The sequence below is a fragment of the Centropristis striata genome, chromosome 24 (assembly GCF_030273125.1).
Source record: "Centropristis striata isolate RG_2023a ecotype Rhode Island chromosome 24, C.striata_1.0, whole genome shotgun sequence".
Classification (NCBI taxonomy): domain Eukaryota; kingdom Metazoa; phylum Chordata; class Actinopteri; order Perciformes; family Serranidae; genus Centropristis; species Centropristis striata.
The window spans coordinates 12,941,211-12,961,866 of NC_081540.1; the positions used below are offsets into that span (position 1 = coordinate 12,941,211).

The 20,656-nt window shown below is 35.3% G+C and overlaps 2 protein-coding genes across 2 annotated transcripts in view; both read right to left on the reverse strand.

The window, feature by feature from the left end:
- The window catches only part of ahr1b (aryl hydrocarbon receptor 1b), a 36,335-nt gene extending 23,310 nt beyond the window's left edge, over window positions 1–13,025 (reverse strand). The window contains exons 1-3 of the mRNA XM_059328068.1: window positions 12,107–13,025; window positions 9,281–9,468; window positions 1,144–1,253 (exon numbers count right to left, since the gene is read on the reverse strand). Coding sequence (XP_059184051.1) covers window positions 1,144–1,253; window positions 9,281–9,468; window positions 12,107–12,147 — 339 coding nt within the window. The 5' untranslated portion in view covers window positions 12,148–13,025. The remainder of the gene's footprint in view (window positions 1–1,143; window positions 1,254–9,280; window positions 9,469–12,106) is intronic.
- Window positions 13,026–15,448: 2,423 nt separating this feature from the next.
- LOC131962954 (aryl hydrocarbon receptor-like) overlaps window positions 15,449–20,656 on the reverse strand; it is an 82,371-nt gene continuing 77,163 nt past the window's right edge. Inside the window, exon 11 of the mRNA XM_059328067.1 lies at window positions 15,449–19,547. Coding sequence (XP_059184050.1) covers window positions 19,461–19,547 — 87 coding nt within the window. The 3' untranslated portion in view covers window positions 15,449–19,460. The remainder of the gene's footprint in view (window positions 19,548–20,656) is intronic.

The following is a 20,656-nucleotide window of genomic DNA, read 5'->3' on the forward strand; positions in this document are numbered from 1 at the left end:
GATTTACATGTTTTATTACAATCCGAAAGTTTATTGGAATTTTAAAATTCAATTTATTTATGTTTATACACGTCGTTCATAAAGTTGGAATAAAATATTTTTTTTACCTCTTCCATGAAATAAATTATGACAATGTGATTTATTATTGACAGATAAAGTGTAGATCTTTTCAAATCTTAATCAATTAATCTCTTTCAAACATATCACAATGAAAATGAAACCACAATTAACAGAGCATTGAAACTTTGGGCGACAGTGTACATTTAATTTATTTATTAATTTTTGCATGGGTATTTCAAAATTAATTTTATATGTATTTTAAAATGTAATTATTTATTTTAAATTTTTACATTTGTATGTATGCTTTTATTTATATTTTCCCATATTTATTTATTTTTAATTTCGTTCTAGATTTATTCTCTATTATACAAATGTGGCGGCTGTCATTCATTTATGTCATCCATAAAAAACAATATTCACTCTGTTATCTCCTGAGGGAAATATCTGCCTCTTCAGCTGCTAAATGTTCCATAGTGTTTACCAGCTAGTCTTTTACTGTGTGTGTCTTTCTGTGGCTTTTTACAGAATAGGAAAGTTATGAGCCAGACAGATAAACAATAAGCTGAAACTTTGACTTTTGAAAATAATTATAGTGTAAGATGAAAGGAAAAAGAAACACTCTTTCTCTCTACAAAAGCTGCAGTGAGTCCCAAAAAAACAAAGCCATTTCTGTTCCTGTCCTGCTGTGCAGAGCAGCCTCTCCTCCATCAGAAGGCTTTAACTGACCCAAAACAGCCAATTTTTGTTGTTGTTGTTGTTGTTGTTGTTGCAGACATGATGCACAAAAAAGCCATGGGCCTCAGAGCCAGGGGTCATCTGTGGTTAGCTGATAGCAACTTGACTATGTCTAGTCGCATATTTATCTGGAGATATAAACACATTCAGAACGTACTGAGGAAGGATAGGGAGCTAACCATCCCAAACAAACTGTATCCAGATGTTTAAAAATTGTAAATACATCTGTTTCGTTGAGCCACATTGATTAACTCCACACCACAATGATTACAACGATTAAAGAGAGAACAAATCAGTAAAACGTGTTCACTGCTGATGGAGTCTAAATATGACAGCAAGCTCCCAAACCTGCAGCAGCAGCTCCCCCTCAGGTACGCCGCCATCAACAGATGTTTTGCTGTCATCGCTGTGATCACTGCTCTTCTTCAAGCCGTTGGACAGCTGGTTCTTCAGCGCCACTACAGAAAGAGAAACAGAGAGGGCACAGTGAAAAAAAAAATCAGCTTTTAGAAACAAAACAATTCTCTGAAAAGCCACAAAGATATAATAGCTTATAAATCAATTCTTTAACTGAATAAAAGACCTTGTGTTTCAATAGTTTCAGTGATTTTGAGAAAATATTTGAATCCTCATTAGATACAGTTTGTTTATTTAGGATCATTACGCCAGCATAGATAGAAACATGTGCCCTAGATTAGTTACTAAAAAAGTGCATCTGACATATTCTTCTACTATGACAGCGTATCAGGGCCAAATATGAAAAAAATAAATAAATACGGACCCAGAGGAGGGGGGTAATATTTAGAGAAAAAAGTCACAAATTTACAAGATTAAAGTGGCAAATCGATGAGGAAAAAAGTTGCAGATTTATGAGATTTAAAGTGGCAAATCTGCAAGAAAAAAGTCGCAGATTTACGAGATTAAAAGTGGCAAATTTGTAGACCTTGTAGATTGCCACTTTAACCTGGGAGGGGAGAAAAAAATCGGCAATTTACGAAATTAAAGTTAGCCACTTTTAATCTCGTAAATCTGCGACTTCTTTTCTCATACATTTGCCACTTTGATCTTGTAAATTTGTGACTTTTTCCTTGAAATATTACCCCCCTCACCTGGGTCCGTATTTTTTGTTTTTTTTCATACTTGGCCCAAGTACGCCGTCATATTCTACTATGGATATTAGCATGGTCTCCTTTTACAAAGTACTGTTAGCAATCCTGTCTGTTTGGTTGACCTTTTTTTGTTGATTTTACAACAGACTTTTCTATGATCTGTGTTGCTAACTAACACCAACAAATATTAAGGCAATAAAATATAGTTGAAATTAATTTGTTTCCATTTGGAAATAATTACTAAGATGTACTAAGACAGACTTCATCCTTTGCAGCTGAATCATGTGTCAGTTTATACTGGCCAGGCAAAGGAGGTTGTTTAAAGAGGACTGAAGCACAGATTGAGAGTGGAGAAAACCTGAGGGACTAACACCTTCACAGAGAGACAGAAAGTGTATTTCAGGCACCAAGAAGGAGAGTAACACCTGCAGGTAAAGCTAAGTATACACATAGTCTGTTTCACTTCATTAGTTTGCAAATAAACAGATAAAATCACTGGCTTTTCAAGTTTGTTGACAGTTATTGTGACTGTAACATTTCTTGTACAGTCAGGCAGACAAAACGTCCCACAGGGGCGTCTCCGTGACCTCCGACCCCTGAGACAAAAACATGGAGGCCAGCCCGGTGCCTTTGACCCCGGGGATAAAATGTGTTTGAGTGGGTCGAGTGTGAAGAAAACAAAGAGCTTTTCTGAAGCAGCAGCGGAGACATTAATGGAAGAGGAAGTCTCTGAACGCTGCAGACAATACAGAGGCCGAAGGTTCGACCACTTAGAAGACTCCTTCTGATCGCGACCCAAATTCCACACAGGGATCAATAAAGCTCCATCGTATCTCTTTATTATCATTAATGGAGTCTTTGTATCCACCGGCCTGAGGGGTGATTGCATGTGACAGAAACCAACTCCAAACCCTGACATGGATCCAGCACTGGTCATAGGAAAGTTAAACTTTTAATATTATATTTATATAATGAACAGAGACATTAATAACTTTTTACAGCATTTTTTTTCCTCAAAGTTGATGAACTGAATTCGAGTCATTTCTTACCTAAAAACTCAATCAATCAAAAATATAAATTACTTTACATCAGGGGTGTCAAACTCTGGCCCGCGGGCCAAATTTGGCCCACAGTGTAATTTTATTTGGCCCGCGAGGCAATACCAAATGATTATATTATTATTGTAAATGAATGACATTGATGTGTTTTTTATTTGAAATTTGATTTTGCATGTCTGCACTATTTAGTTATATATTGTATGTATTGCGTTGCTGGTTCCATATTTAATGTTAAAGCAAAACATGTTTGGTATATATTAAAAGGTTTATTTGTTCAATGTTGGTCCGCGATTTTATTCAAGTTTTAAATTTTGGCCCATTGTGTATTTCAGTTTGACACCCCTGCTTTACATAGTTTAAAATAGTTTCAAGAAAGTTTGAAGTCTCTGGAACTTGATTTTCTAATAAAAACAGAAATAAAACACACAGCTGATTGAAAGGAACATCATCGGTTTTAAAACTTATAGTATGTTTAGTGGAACGGGTGGAAGGAAATTAAATGATGCATAATGTGTATCACCACCAGTACATTCCTTAACAGTTATTATTGTTTAATGCTTGTGAAATAAATTATTTTTAGTTTGTGACTTTAGGTAAATTCCTATATGTCCCCTCCTAAAGCTACACCCAGACCTTTGTTGGTGACAGTGCTCAGTGTAGTGTAGTCACAAGACCAAGAGAGTGAGAGCAGGAAAAGCATGTTGACTATCAATAATTAAGAGCTTGAAATGGGGGAGGAATGATTTTGCGCACTGACGTCATGGATGGGAGCCGGTGGCTTGAAGAAACACCCTGAGGCGACTGGGAGGAGGAGGGGACGTCTGTTGGTACAACGGAGGGCGACGAGGACACCAACAACCAATAAAAACATCACAACAGACGCTCAGTCCTCTGGCTCACTTTACAGCAGCAGAACCACAAAGAAAGCTCCGTACAGTCATGGAAAAAATTATTAGACCGCCTTTTTTTTCAATTTCTTGTTCTTTTTATTGCCTGGTGCAATTAAAGGGGCATTTGTTTGGACAAATATAATGATAACAACAAAAATAGCTCATAAGAGTTTGATTTAAGAGCTGATATCTAGACATTTTCCATGGTTTTATTGATAATAACCAAAATCATCAACAATATGACATCGTCTCATATCAACTGGCCCCTCAATTGAACCAAATAAAAGTCGTACCGCGGCAGACTTTGTGATATAAGCAAATATGGTATCATTGTACAATTAATCGATCTAATATCGTATCAGGATAAAACCTGTGATTTACACCTCTAGTGTTCATGTGTTCACCTCTAGGTTGTTATGTTGGAAAGTAAAATTTTTTAAGCCCGACCCGTTTCTGTGGTTTTAGAGCCTCAACATTACAACATTAACATGTTTAGAACAGTGATCCTTATTCGGGGATCAGAGAATAAATTCTACAAAATATGGCGCCCCTTCTTGGTATTTTATGAGAAACCTTCAACAATAATTTCTGAGTAGCTCCCCCCCCCCTATATTTATTTATTTTTTTTAATTTTTTTAAAAGATTTATTTTTAGTATTATTATTTATTTATTCTCCTCAATTACTATTTTTTATTAATCCTTTATATATTTCTCCTTTTTCTCTAAGCATTGTTGTTAATTAATTTGTTTTCTATTAATTTATTAATTAATTTCTATTAATTTGTCTATTTACAATCTTTTGCCAGTGGCTGTATATGTATGTCTATGTTCGGATGTTTGGTCGAGTTGTGTCATGGGTATATGTTGTACAAAAAAATCAAAAATCTTCTCCCTGTACAGTGATTGTTTTATACATACCTTGTCATCAATAAAAAGACCATTGAAAAAAAAAAAAAAAAAGAACAGTGATCCTTATCTGTTAACGTGTTGTGATGTCACGTGTTTGCAATGTGTTGAAAACAGCCATGCATTGCATCACATGTAATATTTTCTAAGACATCATACTGTTTGTGCTGCAAATGTTTTCAGAAGAAATCATATGAACTTGTTCACAAGAGTAAGTTGAAGTCTCACATTTAATAAATGTTTGTTTCTTGCCAATCGACCATTGTTTCAGGACTAAACATGCTTCTGGTGAAAGAAGATGTGAATAGAAAAGTGATGAACATTTAGGAGCAAGCTTTAGAAAAGTGTCTCTTCTCTCCTGTCAGTCGGTCCGGAGGGACGATGACACAAACAATGACCCGTCTAATCCAGCTACTCATCGTTGTGACCGAAATAAATTTTTCAAAGGTTCAAGCGAGTGCAGCTGCAGGGCAGACGGCAGGAGAGCATCCCCCAAATGACAACATCAACAACAGAGATGTGCAAACTACAATGTGTTTGTGGGTGTTGGGTTTGAAGTGGTTTGTATCAAATATTCATAAAGGACCTGGAACAATTTATTTAACTATTTCAATAATCCTCAGATAACATGTCTCTCTCTGTCTCTCTATGTACTATCGTCTAAAGGATAGTTTTATTGGCTGGTGTTTCTGTAAAATTGCACATATTTTGAGGTACAGAAATCAACCCAAACAGCGAGGAAACGGCATGTGGCAGAGGTAGAAAATAAAAGAAAAATACAATGCTGTTGTATTACATAAGTAAGTACTAATCTGCTCTGAGCACTTGGCAGATGGCTGCACATGGAGACAGATGTGGTCCAACACACACACACACACACATACGCACACACACACACACACACACACACACTTGACTGACACCAGTCCGACCAATCACGCTGCTGAAGACAAAGAATATAGTCATACTTTAATTATAGTGACTATATGATTTCTTTGATGAATAAAGTTTATATTTCCATTAAAAAAGTTGATTTGGTGCAGTGAAGGAGAACTGAGACACTGTGACAACAACTGAACCGTGGAGTTCATACCAGACGTCCTGAACGCAGCATCAAGTCTTGACCTCCACAGAATATATTTGGCATTTTATTCTCCTGCATTGGCTGCTTCATGAGGTGGAATAAAGTCAGATACAGAAGACTCAATCTCAAGTTCAACATAAGTTTTAGAGAGCTGAAAGTGTTTACATCTAAACAAAGAGGACAACTTTGGAAACGTTATATTGGAGCTTTTTGACTTTACTAAACACTTAACTTGAGCTTATTTATTAGGAAGTTTTAGTAAATTAGAAAAGCTTCTTCTGCTCATTCACTGCTCTGTTACTATAAGGCCTGAGATATTCTTTTGATGATTGATTTTATGATATGTAATATATATATAATATAATATGATTTTGCATGTTGCACGTGACGTTTCCAGAAATTAATGTTGTGTTTGCAAATTGCAGTAAAACATTGGCCCTCATTTATCAAATGAGCGCAGATCTGAGTGTATATTTCTCCTTACGACAGGGTTCACGTGTGATTTATCAAACATTTATATCTCTCCGATCACAGCGTAAGAATGATCGGCTGTTGATTGATGTGGCGGCTCGAAACAAGCGTCATTTAAATACCACGCCCTAATATATACTCGCCCCCAGAGTTTACGCCACCAAAGGACGCAATACGGCCAAAATGAAGATTTCTTTTCATTCTTATAACAATTCTCCGACTCCGATGTGTGGACTACATGCTGACTCAAATTTGCGAACATGAGCTGAGAGCAGACGTGAGATCTGATCGTATCCTTCGCTCACATCCAAATGGATAAATGCCGAGCCTTGTAGAATGATCGTACGCTTACTTTCTGTCGTGCACTGGTTTGATAAATTAGGGCCACTAAGAGTAGTACTCACCATTTGCACAACATGCTAGATTTAAGGGCCTTATATATCATCTACGATGTCACTTTTTCTGCCATGATCTGAGAATTAACAGTAAAGAAACGTCCTGAAGTATTGCCATGTTTTTTTATTTACATCACACACGTCGGGCCAATAAATATAATCAGCCAGTTCCCTCATCAGGCCAGTTTAAAAAAAAGTGAAAATACAAATAAATACATTAATAATCAGGCATGTACTGTCCTGAGACCTTGCTCTGCTCTGCTAACATGCCTCTTTCAGTCCGGAGAATGCTAGACGAAGACCAACACAAGCTGGTTGTTTACATTATATGAGTAACATTCATTGCACCTTGGAGAAAAACATGCAACTTGGTTGAGAATGACGACTCTTATTGATCTTCGTATAGTGCCAAAACAGAACAAAACTAATCACTCTGTTTAGCAACTGATAAGCATATTTCCTAAATGATTGTTTTGAAATCAAACTTTTCTAATTTCAAATCGGTTCCCAGTGCACAACCCTATACATGGACTCACACTCTAGGAATAAATACAAACTGGGGGTTATTCTGAGGTTGCGGGAGTCAAAAGTTTAAAAGTGGGTGCCTGCCCCCCCTTCAAAAGGTCTGTAAAGCGGCCGTGAGTGGATAATCCCGCCGTGTTTTTATTCTCCGAGGCTTTCATCTCCTCCTCCCGCCTCCTCTCTGCAGTCTCTTCAGACCTACATTACTGTGTGACTGAGACTTTGGGACAAGGGTCGACTCGTGGCCACGGGCAAGAGGAGCTGACCTACAATACGTTGAGGTTGTAGTAAGACATTGCGATGAGGGGGGGGTCGTCCAAGGTTCATGCACTTACACAGAGAGGGGTCTGCAGGCCTGTTCCTGCAGGGCCAGCACACAACAAGGAGCTCTGCTGTGTTTTTAAGCAGCAGATTTAAGTCTGTTTCAATTGAATTGTAACATGCACTGAATTCATTTCCCAGTGCATTGTCCCATCACATGCACTGTGGGGGGCCAAAGGACGACATGGTTTCATGTAGGTTTTGATTATATTAAAATTTGTATCATATTTCTGTTAACCTGCAAGCAACCTAAAGCAAAATACACAGTTAATCACTTGTTTAATCTTCTGCTAGTTTTTGCTTTTGGTTACTGATTATGGGAGCACATTGAGCAGTTTTTAATTCATCTATATCCATTCATCATTGATTATAAAACATTTATTTTATAAAGAAGTTATTCACTTTAAGCCCTACATTGTAAAAGTATCTTTCTCCATTGGCTAACTTGCTAACTCAGCTTGCATGTATTTGACATTATGTCTGCTTATGAAAAGGTTCAAAGGTTCAAATATCCCTTTATTTCTGTTAATTCCCATAAATTCCTGTTTATTCCCACCTAGAATATTCCTGGATGTTTGCAAACCTATAAGTTCCCAAAAGCAGAATACACAGGAGCTTCAGAAATACAAAATATCACAGACAATATTTTTAGACGATACCTGAGACCTCTGACGGTTCAATCTGGCAAAAAAAAAAAAGTAATACCCTTTTGAGACATATGAAATATGTACGGGATGTAGTTTTAGCTACTTTAAAATGCTGCTTTGTGGCGGATTAAACTGCAAACGTAGGACTCTTAGTGAGGTTTAAGGATTTCTGAAGGCTGTTTGTTTTCTTTGGACACACTTACAGTCTGCCTGTAAGAGCAAATCTGTGAACACATCCAGCTCACACACACACACACACACCTACAGCCCCAAAATCCATCTGCTCTGCCTGTAAGCCCGCTAACTCCTCGACAAAGCCACTCCAACACTTCTTAAACAGAGCCTGAATCACACACAGCCCAGACACAAAGGTCACAACCTCTAAAAAAAGGAGATATGAACAAAAACCATAAAGCACAAACATCTCATCTGGGAAAAAAAAGATTGTACATTTAATTACGGACTGTGAAACTGTTTGAAATGGTGTATCTGAGTTAATTTTTGTTGTCTTTAATATGAAGAAACAAATGATTGTCTGTCTATTCTGGTATTATTGGTGATTCAAATGTGAAAATTTGGGTTTTAGATACCTGTTTACCCACACCTTAAATGAACTGAATTGGCAGTTTCGTTAAATTATTTAGACAACTTATTAATTTCGCAGTCTCGGCCAGCAGAAACTTTCCCCGACCTTCTCTCTTTCTACTTGAAACCTTCCACCACTGTCTGTGACTGCATGTTTTTTTGCCTCTGTGTCCGCAGGTCCCCTGTGTGAGGTGTGAAAAGCTATTTCGGTATTTTAGTAGGCGGGAAACAAAAAGGGCACAGCAGCTGTTTCAAGACTACAAACTGACATTTAACAGCTTAACTTTCTTTCTTGATCCGTCTTAATTTCAAGACTCATCATCGTCACCACTTTTAAAACACCGCTGATGCTGACACATAAGTTTAGAAACTGATATATGCTGCTTCCTGTTAGCATTTTGTTTTATGTCCTCGTTCACATGTGAACATATTATGATGTTTGAGTTCCACCTGCTCTCAGCAGTGGACTATATTTTATTATAACCTTGAGTTCCTACCGGAGAAGAAGCTCTTGGTGCGCAGGAAGCTGACGCTGAGCCTCAGGATAGACAGTTTGTCCAGGCTGGAGATGACGTCTTCAGGGAACGGCAGCAGGCTGGCGAGCCGGTCCAGTTCTGAGTTCAGCCGGTCACGGTGGCGTTTGGACGGGTTTGACTTGCCGGCTTCAGCTGGCGTCGGTTTGGCTCTGGACATGAAGGAAGCACTGTGATATTTCACTCTTTTTTGTTTAAAGTACACTACCGGTCAAAAGTTTTAGAACACCCCAATTTCTCCAGTTTTTTATTGAAATTCAAGCAGTTCAAGTCAAATGAACAGCTTGAAAGGGTACAAAGGTAAGTGGTGAACTGCCAGAGGTAAATAAAAAAAGGTAAGCTTAACCAAAACTGGAAAATAATGTACATTTCAGAATTATACAAGTACGGTAGGCCTTTTTCAGGGAACAAGAAATGGGTTAACAACTTAACTCTATGGAGTCTTGGGCTATTTTGTCCATTTTTTAATTCTTTACATGTCTTTGTAAGTCATTTTGTGTCTTTTTTGGGTCATTTTGTTTCTTTTTTTAGTCATTTTGTGTCTTTTTTTGGTCATTTTGTGTCTTTTTTTGGTCATTTTGTGTCTTTTTTTAGTCCTTTAGTCCAACATGAAATGTGATTTTTAATCTTTTTTTTTTACTTTCAAAACACTATCATGCTCAATAAAGAATTTTAAATGTTGCAAATGTGCATTCATTTCAGAGTACACTGAGACATTAAACTGCATCATTTTCAATTCAATTCTGGAAAAGTTGGTGTGCTCTAAAACTTTTGACCAGTAGTGTATATAATGATCAGTTTGTGCTTTGTTTTTAATAGGATGGGTGGGATGAAGGTGGGTGGGTTGGAGGGTTGGGGATAGGCGGAGGGTGTTTGTTTCTATGTTTTGTTATCTTTTTATTATCATTATTTTATTTTCTCCTTTCTTTTTTATGTAAAGCGATTTGTGTTGCATCTCGCTTGTATGAAAAGTGCTGTACAAATAAAGTCTGATTGATTGATTGATAATAATCACCTCAGCGTCCCCAATTTGTGATATCATATCATCACTGAAAACTGATCTATGTCTGGATGACAATATTTCCAAAGAAACCTACATTGTTAGGCTGAATTTTGTGGAGGCATACAGAATATTTCCAACCATGAAAAAAATGGAAGATTCGGGTTTGACTTTAAGTAAAAATGCTGAAAAAAATTACAACAGCATAAATGTAAAGTGTATAATGAGTAATGCTAACACCAGTACCTCAATAAGAGGAAGAAACATTTTTTAAAAATGAGTAACTAGAAGTTATATTGTGCATGATATTGAAACGTATCATGATGATAAAAAGTAATGAAAAGTCAAATAGCATTAAATATAAAAAAATATATTATATTGCCCATGATAATGAATTGTTATCTTGGACACCACATTTTAAAGTAATAGTGCACATCATATTGGGAAAGCCCTATTGCACATAACATTTTCAAGTAATATTGTTTAAGATGTTCAAAATTATGGCACATGATATTGTTAAAGTAATAATGCATAATAAAGTAATAATGCATAATAAAAATATGATATTGCACTTGACATTTCAAAGTAATATTGCATGATTTTAAAAGGTAACATCTTGCATGATATTTTAAAAAAAGTTGAGATATGTCTGTTTTTTTTATTATTTATTTTTGTTCACACATTCATGAGTGTTTTACAGCCTGACTGAGATGTTTGCATTGGCATTACTCTCCAGTATTAAGAGATGCAACAATTAGTCAACTTATAAAATAAGTCAATACAATAATATTTTCCAACTACTTTTATCAATGACTAATGAAACGTTGTAAAGTATTTTCATGCATTTATTGCAGAAAATGCTCGTTTCAGCGTCTCACATATGGAGCTCTCCTGCTTTTCTGTTTTATATCAGATTGAAGTGAATATCTTTGGGATTTTTACTGACAAAACAAAACATTATGAGATCATCTTGGACTATAACAAGCTGGGAAAGACATTTTTTCTCCTATTTTCTTGCATTTTATAGACCAAACGAGTATTCTACTAATCGACAATTGTATTATTAACTTGTTTTATTCGTCCATATTAGTTTTAGCCATAGAAAATGCAGCATCAGCCAAGCTGTAGGGTTGATGTTGAGCAATTTTTCTTTTCAATATTTAAATATATTGACCTTACACCTGAATGCTATATCAATATTATGTCTTTAACACCAAGCATCGTGTCTTGAATGAACGGAATCAGTCCCAGTAGTTGATAAGAACTACTTATTTACTTCTTAACCCTCTGGAGTCCATCTATTTATTGAAAATACACATTTTATTTACAGTAATAACCTTATTTATAAATAACATGTAGACAAGCTGAGAAAGCAGTTGAAAGTGCAATCATAGGAGCTTTCACAGTGTGCCATTTATTTTTCTAGACCATTTTAAAAAAGGGGAATTTTCTTTCTACAATGAAAACTATTACTATTTTTCATTTACATGCAAATAGACTGTTTTCTAGTTGTATTATTTATTATTTTTTCTGCTGTTTGTGTGTATAAATGGTAATGGTTTTGTTTGTATTTTTGGTTCCTGGCAGCTTTATACTTTGTTAATTAAAATAAAATGAAAAATCAGACTGATCAGCCAAGTTTGTGTGGAGAAAAATGAGCCATGCATGTGATGTAAGGACAGACTGAAAGATGCTAAACAGAGACAGAAATGAATGCATAGGAAGTTGACAAATTTCAACCAAAATCTCCTGGACAGAGATTTAAATAACTTAATAAATCACAAACGTACCCCTTCTGCGCTGGTTTTCTTCTTTTCCTCCCAGCATACATGTTGTTGTTGTTGTTGTTGTTGGTTTATTCACAGTGAAGCTGGAGGAAATCCGTAAACTCTCGACTTATAAAAGAAAACAAGCTCCAGACAGTAGCATCCAGTAGAAAGCAGTAGCACTCCCAGGGATCAGAAGCATGTGATTCATCTGGCTTCATTAACTGACTGACAGCTCTTCGCCTATTATGTCCTTTAAAAAATCTGTTAAAAATCTTTACCATGCCATGTTGGTATCAGATTTTTCAACGTTACCTCACCTATATGTCCTGATAATTAATTTTTAACTTTGACTTACTTGATAAAAATGTTGAACCCAAAAGAAACAAAGTAAAACATAAAATCTGATCTTGAAAAGTATATTTCAATACACAGAATTCTAAATAGTGCAAGTTAAGAGGTAAAATGAGGATAATATCTACTTCTGTATTTTTATACTAAATATATTTGACAATATATCCTGTTTTACTTGGCCGAATATAATCCAAAAAAAAATCTGGTATGGAGTTTCAAGGCAGAACTTTAGAGGGAAGATGATGGAGAGGCTCCACGTTGCTTCATTTTTATGTCTTACGTCATGAAGAAGTCATGTGCAGGTGCTTTCATGGACTCAGCGAGCATTAAATATAATATCCCAAACAGTTAATATAAAACAGACGCAGTGAAGTATTACAGGACCATCACAGGACGGTTTCTATCGCTCCGGTTATCCCGTCCACGGCGCTCCGCCGGTGCGTCAAATCCCGCGGAGGTTCCGCATTAAAAAGCCCCGTTTAATCTTCACATCCTTGGGAAGAAGTTCACCCCGAAAAACGTCAAAACGGAGCCGGTGTTGGGTCAAACGCCTCCTCTCTCCTCTCCGCTCCTGTCTCGCGCTGTCGCTCCTTCTTCTGCCGCTCCAGCGCGCGCTTGCCGGGCACTGATTTGACGTCGGGAGCGCGCGGCGGGTCAAAGGTCACGTCAGGAAAAAAACAACGGTAAAATTATTTATTTTACTTTATATTATTTGTATACAGTCTATGGTAAAATTTAAAAAATACTTATTAATGTTCATTATAATTAATTATTTCAAATTATTTATTTCAAATGTACTTTATATAAAAACAAAAAAGTACAAAAGTAGTATAATGGACTTAATATTAAAATTTCAAGTTAAAACGTAATTTTCTATAAAGGCCGAAAAGTTCAGAGAAAATGAAATAAATAAAGGATATAAACCATTATTATTATTATTATTATTATTATTATTATGAATGCATGGTAAATACCATCACTCATAAATTATCAGCCAATATTGGGAAATTTAAATTATTATTACACATAGTGGTGGATTCAGGCTGTTTGATGCATATGGGTAAAAAAAAAAAAAAAAAAAAAATGGGACCAGCTGCATGCAGTGGAGCAACATATTCTTAATTTTAAGGCCATCTGAGAGGTGCCATTCTACTGGTAGGGCACCCTATAGGGCAATATCACACTTTCTTTAGGGCACTTAGGGCCATCCTAGAGGGCGCTCTCGACTGGAAGGACACTCCTCCGCACCAAGGTGGCACTTTTGCTGTTTTTTTTTGTTTTTTTTATTAAAATATAGCCAATAAATTGTTGGCCAAATTGCTTTTAATTTTGTAAATAAGTTCATCATTTAAATTTTTTAAAGGTGATTTTTAAAAAAGACATTTAATTACAAAAAAAAGAAGGAAAAAGAAGTTTAATATTGAAGTCTACAGGTGCTGAGCTGCTAAAGGGGTAGATGAAAAACAAAAAGAATAAAATACATGAGTGTGTTGCAAGATCTGGGTGTTTTGGTATCCATGTTTCCCTGAATAATGTATTTTCCCTCTGCACTGAATGGGAAAAAAGTATTGGCCGAAGACTAACAAATCATAGATAAAGTCGTTAAAATTGGCTCAATTTTACTAGCTAAAGCATTCAAACAAAGCTTGGTGATGTAGTGATGTTTAAATATATATATAAAAAACAAATAAAAAACTATGAACACTTCATATAACAGGATATATTATTGCTTTCTATGAGTTGATACATCTAAAAATGTTAAAGGCTGGGTACAGGTCCTGCTTTTGTGTTTTTTAGCAGTTTTGTCTGCTTTCTGTTAACTTTGTTTGTAAAGCAGTGTGTCAAAGTAAGACAATAAGACTGTTCTTGATCCCTTCTGGCCCTGCACTGAAAACCATTAAAGGCTTAACTGGGAGCAGATTGTCAAACAGGAACAGATGCATTAATAGCAAACATGTAGGGTTACACTGCCATCTAGTGGACACTGGAAACAACACATAATCTGAAACACATTCAATGCAAGAATTAAGTTTATCAATTTTGTCATATTTTTACCAATATCCAAATAAGACTAATTTCTGATTCAAATTGACAAAAATGCTACAAAACATATAATACATCCATTTTTTTTTATTATTGTCTTCCATAAGAGGCAAGCTTACCAGTTTGTATGACCTTTATATTTCATTTAAAGTGTTTAAAATACCTACAAAGATTAAAACAAGCTTTTCTTTTCTTGCCATGTAAATTCCTATATTTTCTCCAATATTCCAACATTCTTTTGTAAAAAAATATTTGACAAAGCTGCTCTTTGCTGATTGTTAATCTTGAAAATGTAAAAAAAAAAAAAAAGTGAAAAAATAAAACTATTATTTCTAAATGTCTTGTTTTGTGCAACCAATGATTTATATTATCTATATTATATATATAATTTTTTTTTTTTTTAAGCAGCAGCTATAAAGATTTTTTTAAATAATGAGATTATTATGTTTAACGGCAGACTTTGGCGTCTATATTTTTGTTTTGATGTATTATTTAGCACCAATTTAGGCATTGAGAAGCTGCCCAGCTGTATCCCAGCTTTAAAGGGGAAATTCCACTTGGACTCGGTTTTCTTTTTTTTTTATGTCTTAGTGGCTAATCGAGACAGCAATATTTTCTTTAAACTCATTTAGAATGTATAAAAATACCCACAAAGAAAAATGTCTATTTTTTCCGAATTTTTGTAAAAATATTACCAAAAAAAACCATATTTATGTAAAGCCCAGGGCACAGAGGAGAGCTTTCTTGAAACACCACTGTGTGTGTGATCAGATCACCTTTAATATGATGAGCATGAAAAGATTGACTCAAACATTCAATACACTGTTAGAGGCAAATTATTGAAGGCAAATCCACAAGATATAATGAAAAGTTACAAAAACAAGAGGTTAACATATGTATATGCTGTGCAGAAAATGTACAAAAATGATGAAGGCGTGAGTCAGGTTAAGGCGATACATCATTAAAATACACAATATAGGACAATACATATTTTGAAGAAAAAAAGAAGGCAAATATATATATTTATATACAGGTACACAAAGATACTGCAATTTGAAGCCTTGGCCTCCTGGGATTTGAAAAGTATAATAAGGTACAAAGGTTTTTCTTTTTTTTCATCGAGAAGCAAGCATCAAGATATATTTTATGTTTCTATATGAACACTTTATGATTTCGTTGAAAGCACTCACTTGTTTTTGTACTGAGTCTTATAAATTCCGCCTGTGTTAAAAGATACCAAAAAAAATACCATCCATCTGTGGTGATTTTTGGTTTGGTTTTGGCGAATCTGATTTTGTTAAAGCACCTGAACGCACCACCACATAATCTAAAAATGTCCTGCAGGCTTGTTGTGGGTGTGTCGAAGTTCACAAAAACATCAACAGTGATCAACTTGGGGGGGATTTTTTTTTTTAAAGTTATGTGTTTTATTACAATTCACGTGTTTTTAACAATTGCTTTGTCTCAATTTTCACAGAATTTAATACGTGTAAATTTAAAAAAACCTCTCCTATAGATAAAATATAATGTAGATTTACTGTTATAAAAGCAGTAATATAGTACATTTGGTGAATAAACTGCACATTTTTAAAGGAAAGTATTGTAAAATAATCGTTTTAAACACAAATTCTGTATAGAGGTACTTTTTTTCTCATAGCATCTTAAATAATCTTTGAAAAAAATGACTATTTGTGTGTTTGATGACATTAATAATACAATAACGACCAAAATATCTTTGGGATTAAATTTGACACACAGTCGATGTTTATGTTCTGAAAATTGAGCCAAAGCAACCAGAGTAAACTGCAACCCAGTCAGTGGTTAACTACATCACCCAGAATGCATTTCAACAGCTCACTTGTTGCTAATGCAGCGTTCAGTCAACCTCCAAGTCATAATTAAGACTAGAAAACAAGGATTTTTCTTTCATAGACTGCAGATAGAATAATCCACTGAAACTTTTTAAAAAGCTGCTCTTCTGCATGTTATTTTTTCCATTCATTGATAGATTTTTGGTCGAAAAAAATGTCACAAATACAGTGAAAAAATGTGGTTTTATCCAACAGCCTTTATGTTCTATATGCTATCTATGTTCTATATAATAGGACAAAAAAGCAGGAGTTACAGAGAAATTTATAAAATGATTATTAAGCGACAAACTTGGGCTTCTATTTTTGTGTTTTGAGGTTTTTTTGAGTGCCAAATGTCATAAAAATCCCAGTTTCAAAGGAGAACTTAAACGTAGAATCTATTTTTTCATGTTTTTATGTCTTTCAGTGACTAATCAGGGCAATATTTTTAAAACATTTGTACCCCAGTAGTCACAGGTTGAAAACGTTTAAGTGCAACTTCGAGTATTGACGTGAACGCTACTCAAACGCATCATATTTCTAACAAACCACATTCTGGTCTATTTCCTGCTGTTCCATGTGCAGAAATCATTTTCTGTGTCGGTTTTCCAACGGTAGATGTGTATTCCGTCTTTTCCCTTTGGTATCCCGGAGAACAAAGCGTCACACATGGCTTCACTGACATCATTTTTGGTTTTTAAGTCAAATATTCAAGTCTGCTACTATTACTTTTGTCTTTTGCAGCTTCTAAAATCGCCTACTTATTCCAGGAGAATTGTTTTTAAAAAAAGTACAAAAGTGCTGATAATGAGTTGCTTAGATAAAAATCACATTTTATGGCTCAGTACTGGATGTAAGCGACGCACAAGTCTTGCAGTTTGAGGCTTTCTCGTGATGTTTCTTTTCAATCTAAGTGCTGAGTTGCTTTTTAAAAAAAATAAAAAGACAATAAAGAAGAGGTCAATTAAAAGGCACTTGTGAAGTGTTCATCTTTTCCATTTTTCCCCTCATTTTAAATATACAATAGCTGCCTTTAACCGTTTTACTTCTGTGTTTTTTCGCTGCCGGACAATCGTCGATACTGCCGGTCCGAGCAAGAGCGTCGATAAATTAACCACAAAGACAAAAAACAGGAAAGAGGAAGAGGACGGAAATATGAACAAAGGGTCCACTCTCACAAGCAGTATCTTAAGGAGAGGCTGATTAACATCCTGGGATTTTTATATTCAGGTATCGGTTAATGTTTGGATCTAAAGAATCTGGTTTAAAAGACAATCTTAAGGCAGTGGGTGAGCCTGCTTAGCTTTGACTCTCAGTTTGGGCCCATTTAAAGAAAGTAAAGTTGAGTTCTATTCGAATAAGACATAATAATGATCCTTATTATAATGAATCTTAACTTTGTTATCATATAGTTGCTTAAGGCACTTATTTAAGCTCTTAAAGGTTTGTGAATCATTTTTTTCCTATGCTTTGGCAAACACTTTTTAGTGCAAAAAAAATAATTAAATCTCACAAATTGGCGTTGTGAAGTGAAGGCAAGGTTTGGTTTATATTAAATAACGCATTTCCACGAAAAAAAATTGCAAATATTTGCAGTGGAAATGATTTAAATTGTGAACAAACTGACCCTTGTGTCAGTTTAAGGCACCCTCTGTATTTTTTTCTTTCTCCCTACAACAGGAAAACAACAACACAGAAATATTCAACAGAGAAGAAAAAAAAACTGGCTCGGTGATAAAAGCTCTGACTGAATGCTTTTAAAATATATAAAAGAGGCACTAACAAGCAGCTGGTTTCACTGAATCGTTTTAAAATCTGTTAGTAGGACGATAGTGTGATTCTGTTGTGCGTTTTCTTTTTTTTATACCCTGTCTGCAAAGCAAACCTCCCTAACTGGGACAGCAAAGAGTTGAAATGAACTTAAAACAAGACGCGTTTTCAAAAGGACAAAAACAGCAACAACAACAAAAGGGAGATATATTTTATCCTTCTGAATGCTCAAAAGAGAAAACAGGTTTTTAAGGAGTATGGGGTTTGTGCGCTAGAGACGGCAGAGGATTAACAAGTCTTACTTTTTACTTTCATTCAGGTCTCATCGGCTGTGTGGGGACCAAGGAACGCTCAGGGAAGCAGCTCTTTAAAACCCAAAACTCATCCCTCTCGTCTTTTCTCTGGTGAAATATTACACTTTTTTTTATAAATCATCCAATGCATGTGTTGAATTCTTGAAAAAAAGTTTTCAAAGCGAAAAAAACTACAAATTGAGGGTGAGTGATCGATATATAAAAGGTGATTTTGAGGGTGAAGTACTCCCTCCCAAGTGTCAGTACATTATTGATAGATTTTTGTCCTGATAAACTCATGTTTCCACAGTGAAAATATTCCACATTAATACAGACAACCTTGATCAGTAGGAGGGGACTCAAACATCTCTTTATAAATGTGTAAAAACACATAAATCTGCAGCCAGATTTGTCTGTGAAGCAGAAATTAAAAGCTGGGTGTTTTCTGCTCTGGGACCACAAGGGGCAGTAATGAGCCCACTGCAGTTTGGAATGAGTGGAAAAAAAACAGTCCAGAAAACACAAAGATTTGTGTTTTTGTGCAGGTTGTGTGGGTTTTACAAGAGAAAAGACTTCAAGGATACGATCTAAGGAGTTTGTTTATTTAACTTCCCCATCCTGAGATAAAGAGAAGCGCTTAATTGGCTGAAGATGACTTGATGCCAAACTCCCATCCATCAACGTGGTGTAAAATCCAGTCGTGTTTCTGTTAAAATTCCTGATGATTGCACAGAAGAAATCACTGATTTTTTTTTTGGTACAATCCAACCAGCTCCGAAGAGGGAATTCAGACTTTTTTCCTTGAAAACTTTCTTTTTCTTCTCTTCCTCAAAGACCAGCCATGCCGAAGCAAACGTTTAAAGCTTTTAACGCTGTTTCCTAATAAGAAGAAAGAAGAGGGCTGGGAGAGGCGTCCTGTATTGTCTCCTCGTCCTTCCGGGGCACATTTCTGCTCTTCAGTCTGATCCTCTTTCATGTTTAGAGACAGGAGTCTTCTCGCTTCCTTTATTCTGCCGTTTCAGTCCCAGTTTGAATCCTCTGCTGTCCAGAAGTCACAGCGGCTGATTCCTATTTGTTCTCAGAGTAGTATGTGTTTCCATTGGGGAGCAAGGAGAAAGGGAAACCTCCATTTCCCATGACTGGACGGTTGTTGATCTGTAAAAAAGGAAAGATTCACTTATTTCATGTTCAAGTTTGGACATATAATCACAAATACCTGAGAGACATTTACAGTCTCTATTCAATTTGAATTTAAGTAGAAACTCAGCATTATATGTGTAAGAGATGCTTACAAGTGGATGATCAGTGAGGAAAAATACAATATTGAGGTACTTTATTCTTTTACTTCACCACTTTTTGAAAGCAAATATTTAGTATTTAGTATTACTAAATTAATTTTAACAGATTTTGTTTCCTTGCAGATTCAGATTAATAAAACAAAATGTAATCAACTCATAAAATATGATGTATTATTATGGATTACAACAACTGGCAATATCAAGTACACTGTAAAAAAAAAACAGTAACCGTCAAATAACTGTTATTAATAAGTTATTTTTAAGATAATTTCTTATCTTACAACATATACCTGTAGAATAACTAATGATTTTTTAAACTTTAATATTATGATATGTGTTTAGCATTTTTTGCTGCCACACTTTTTGCCTTTTTTTAAAGATTTCTTTCTAAAAGATTTCTACATAATATATAAAGTTTTACTGTAAGAAAACAGTTTTTTTGTATTTATGTATTTTTGTATTATTAATGCCCAAAGATACGGGGCAGCCATTAATGCCTGATAATGGACAACTGGAAGGGTACTAACCCGTTAATACCATGGTCAGCTGCCAAAGGAAAACAAATAACACTACACATTTATATTTTCATGCGTTTTGCAATCAAAATTAAGTTAAATGAAGTGCTTGTTACAGTGTAGGGTTTCTGTATTGTGGTTCTGCAACTTTTACTTATGTGCTTAAGATCTGAATACTTCTTCCAACAGTGCACAACCACAATAAACAAGCAGTTGGGACACTGCATAGTACAAAATCCATCAAGTTTCCCATTTGACCATTATATATTTTGTCTTGTAATGTATTCAATTGAGTGTGGGCCCCTCCTTGCAAATCATTGCATTTTCCACACATATTCATGGCGGTCTTTAGGGTTAGGGTTGCTCTATATATAGCGTAGTTGTGAAATCACAATCTTATGGAAGTCCTGATGGCTCGCTTGAAGGCAAAGTTTCTGAATATGGGAGATGT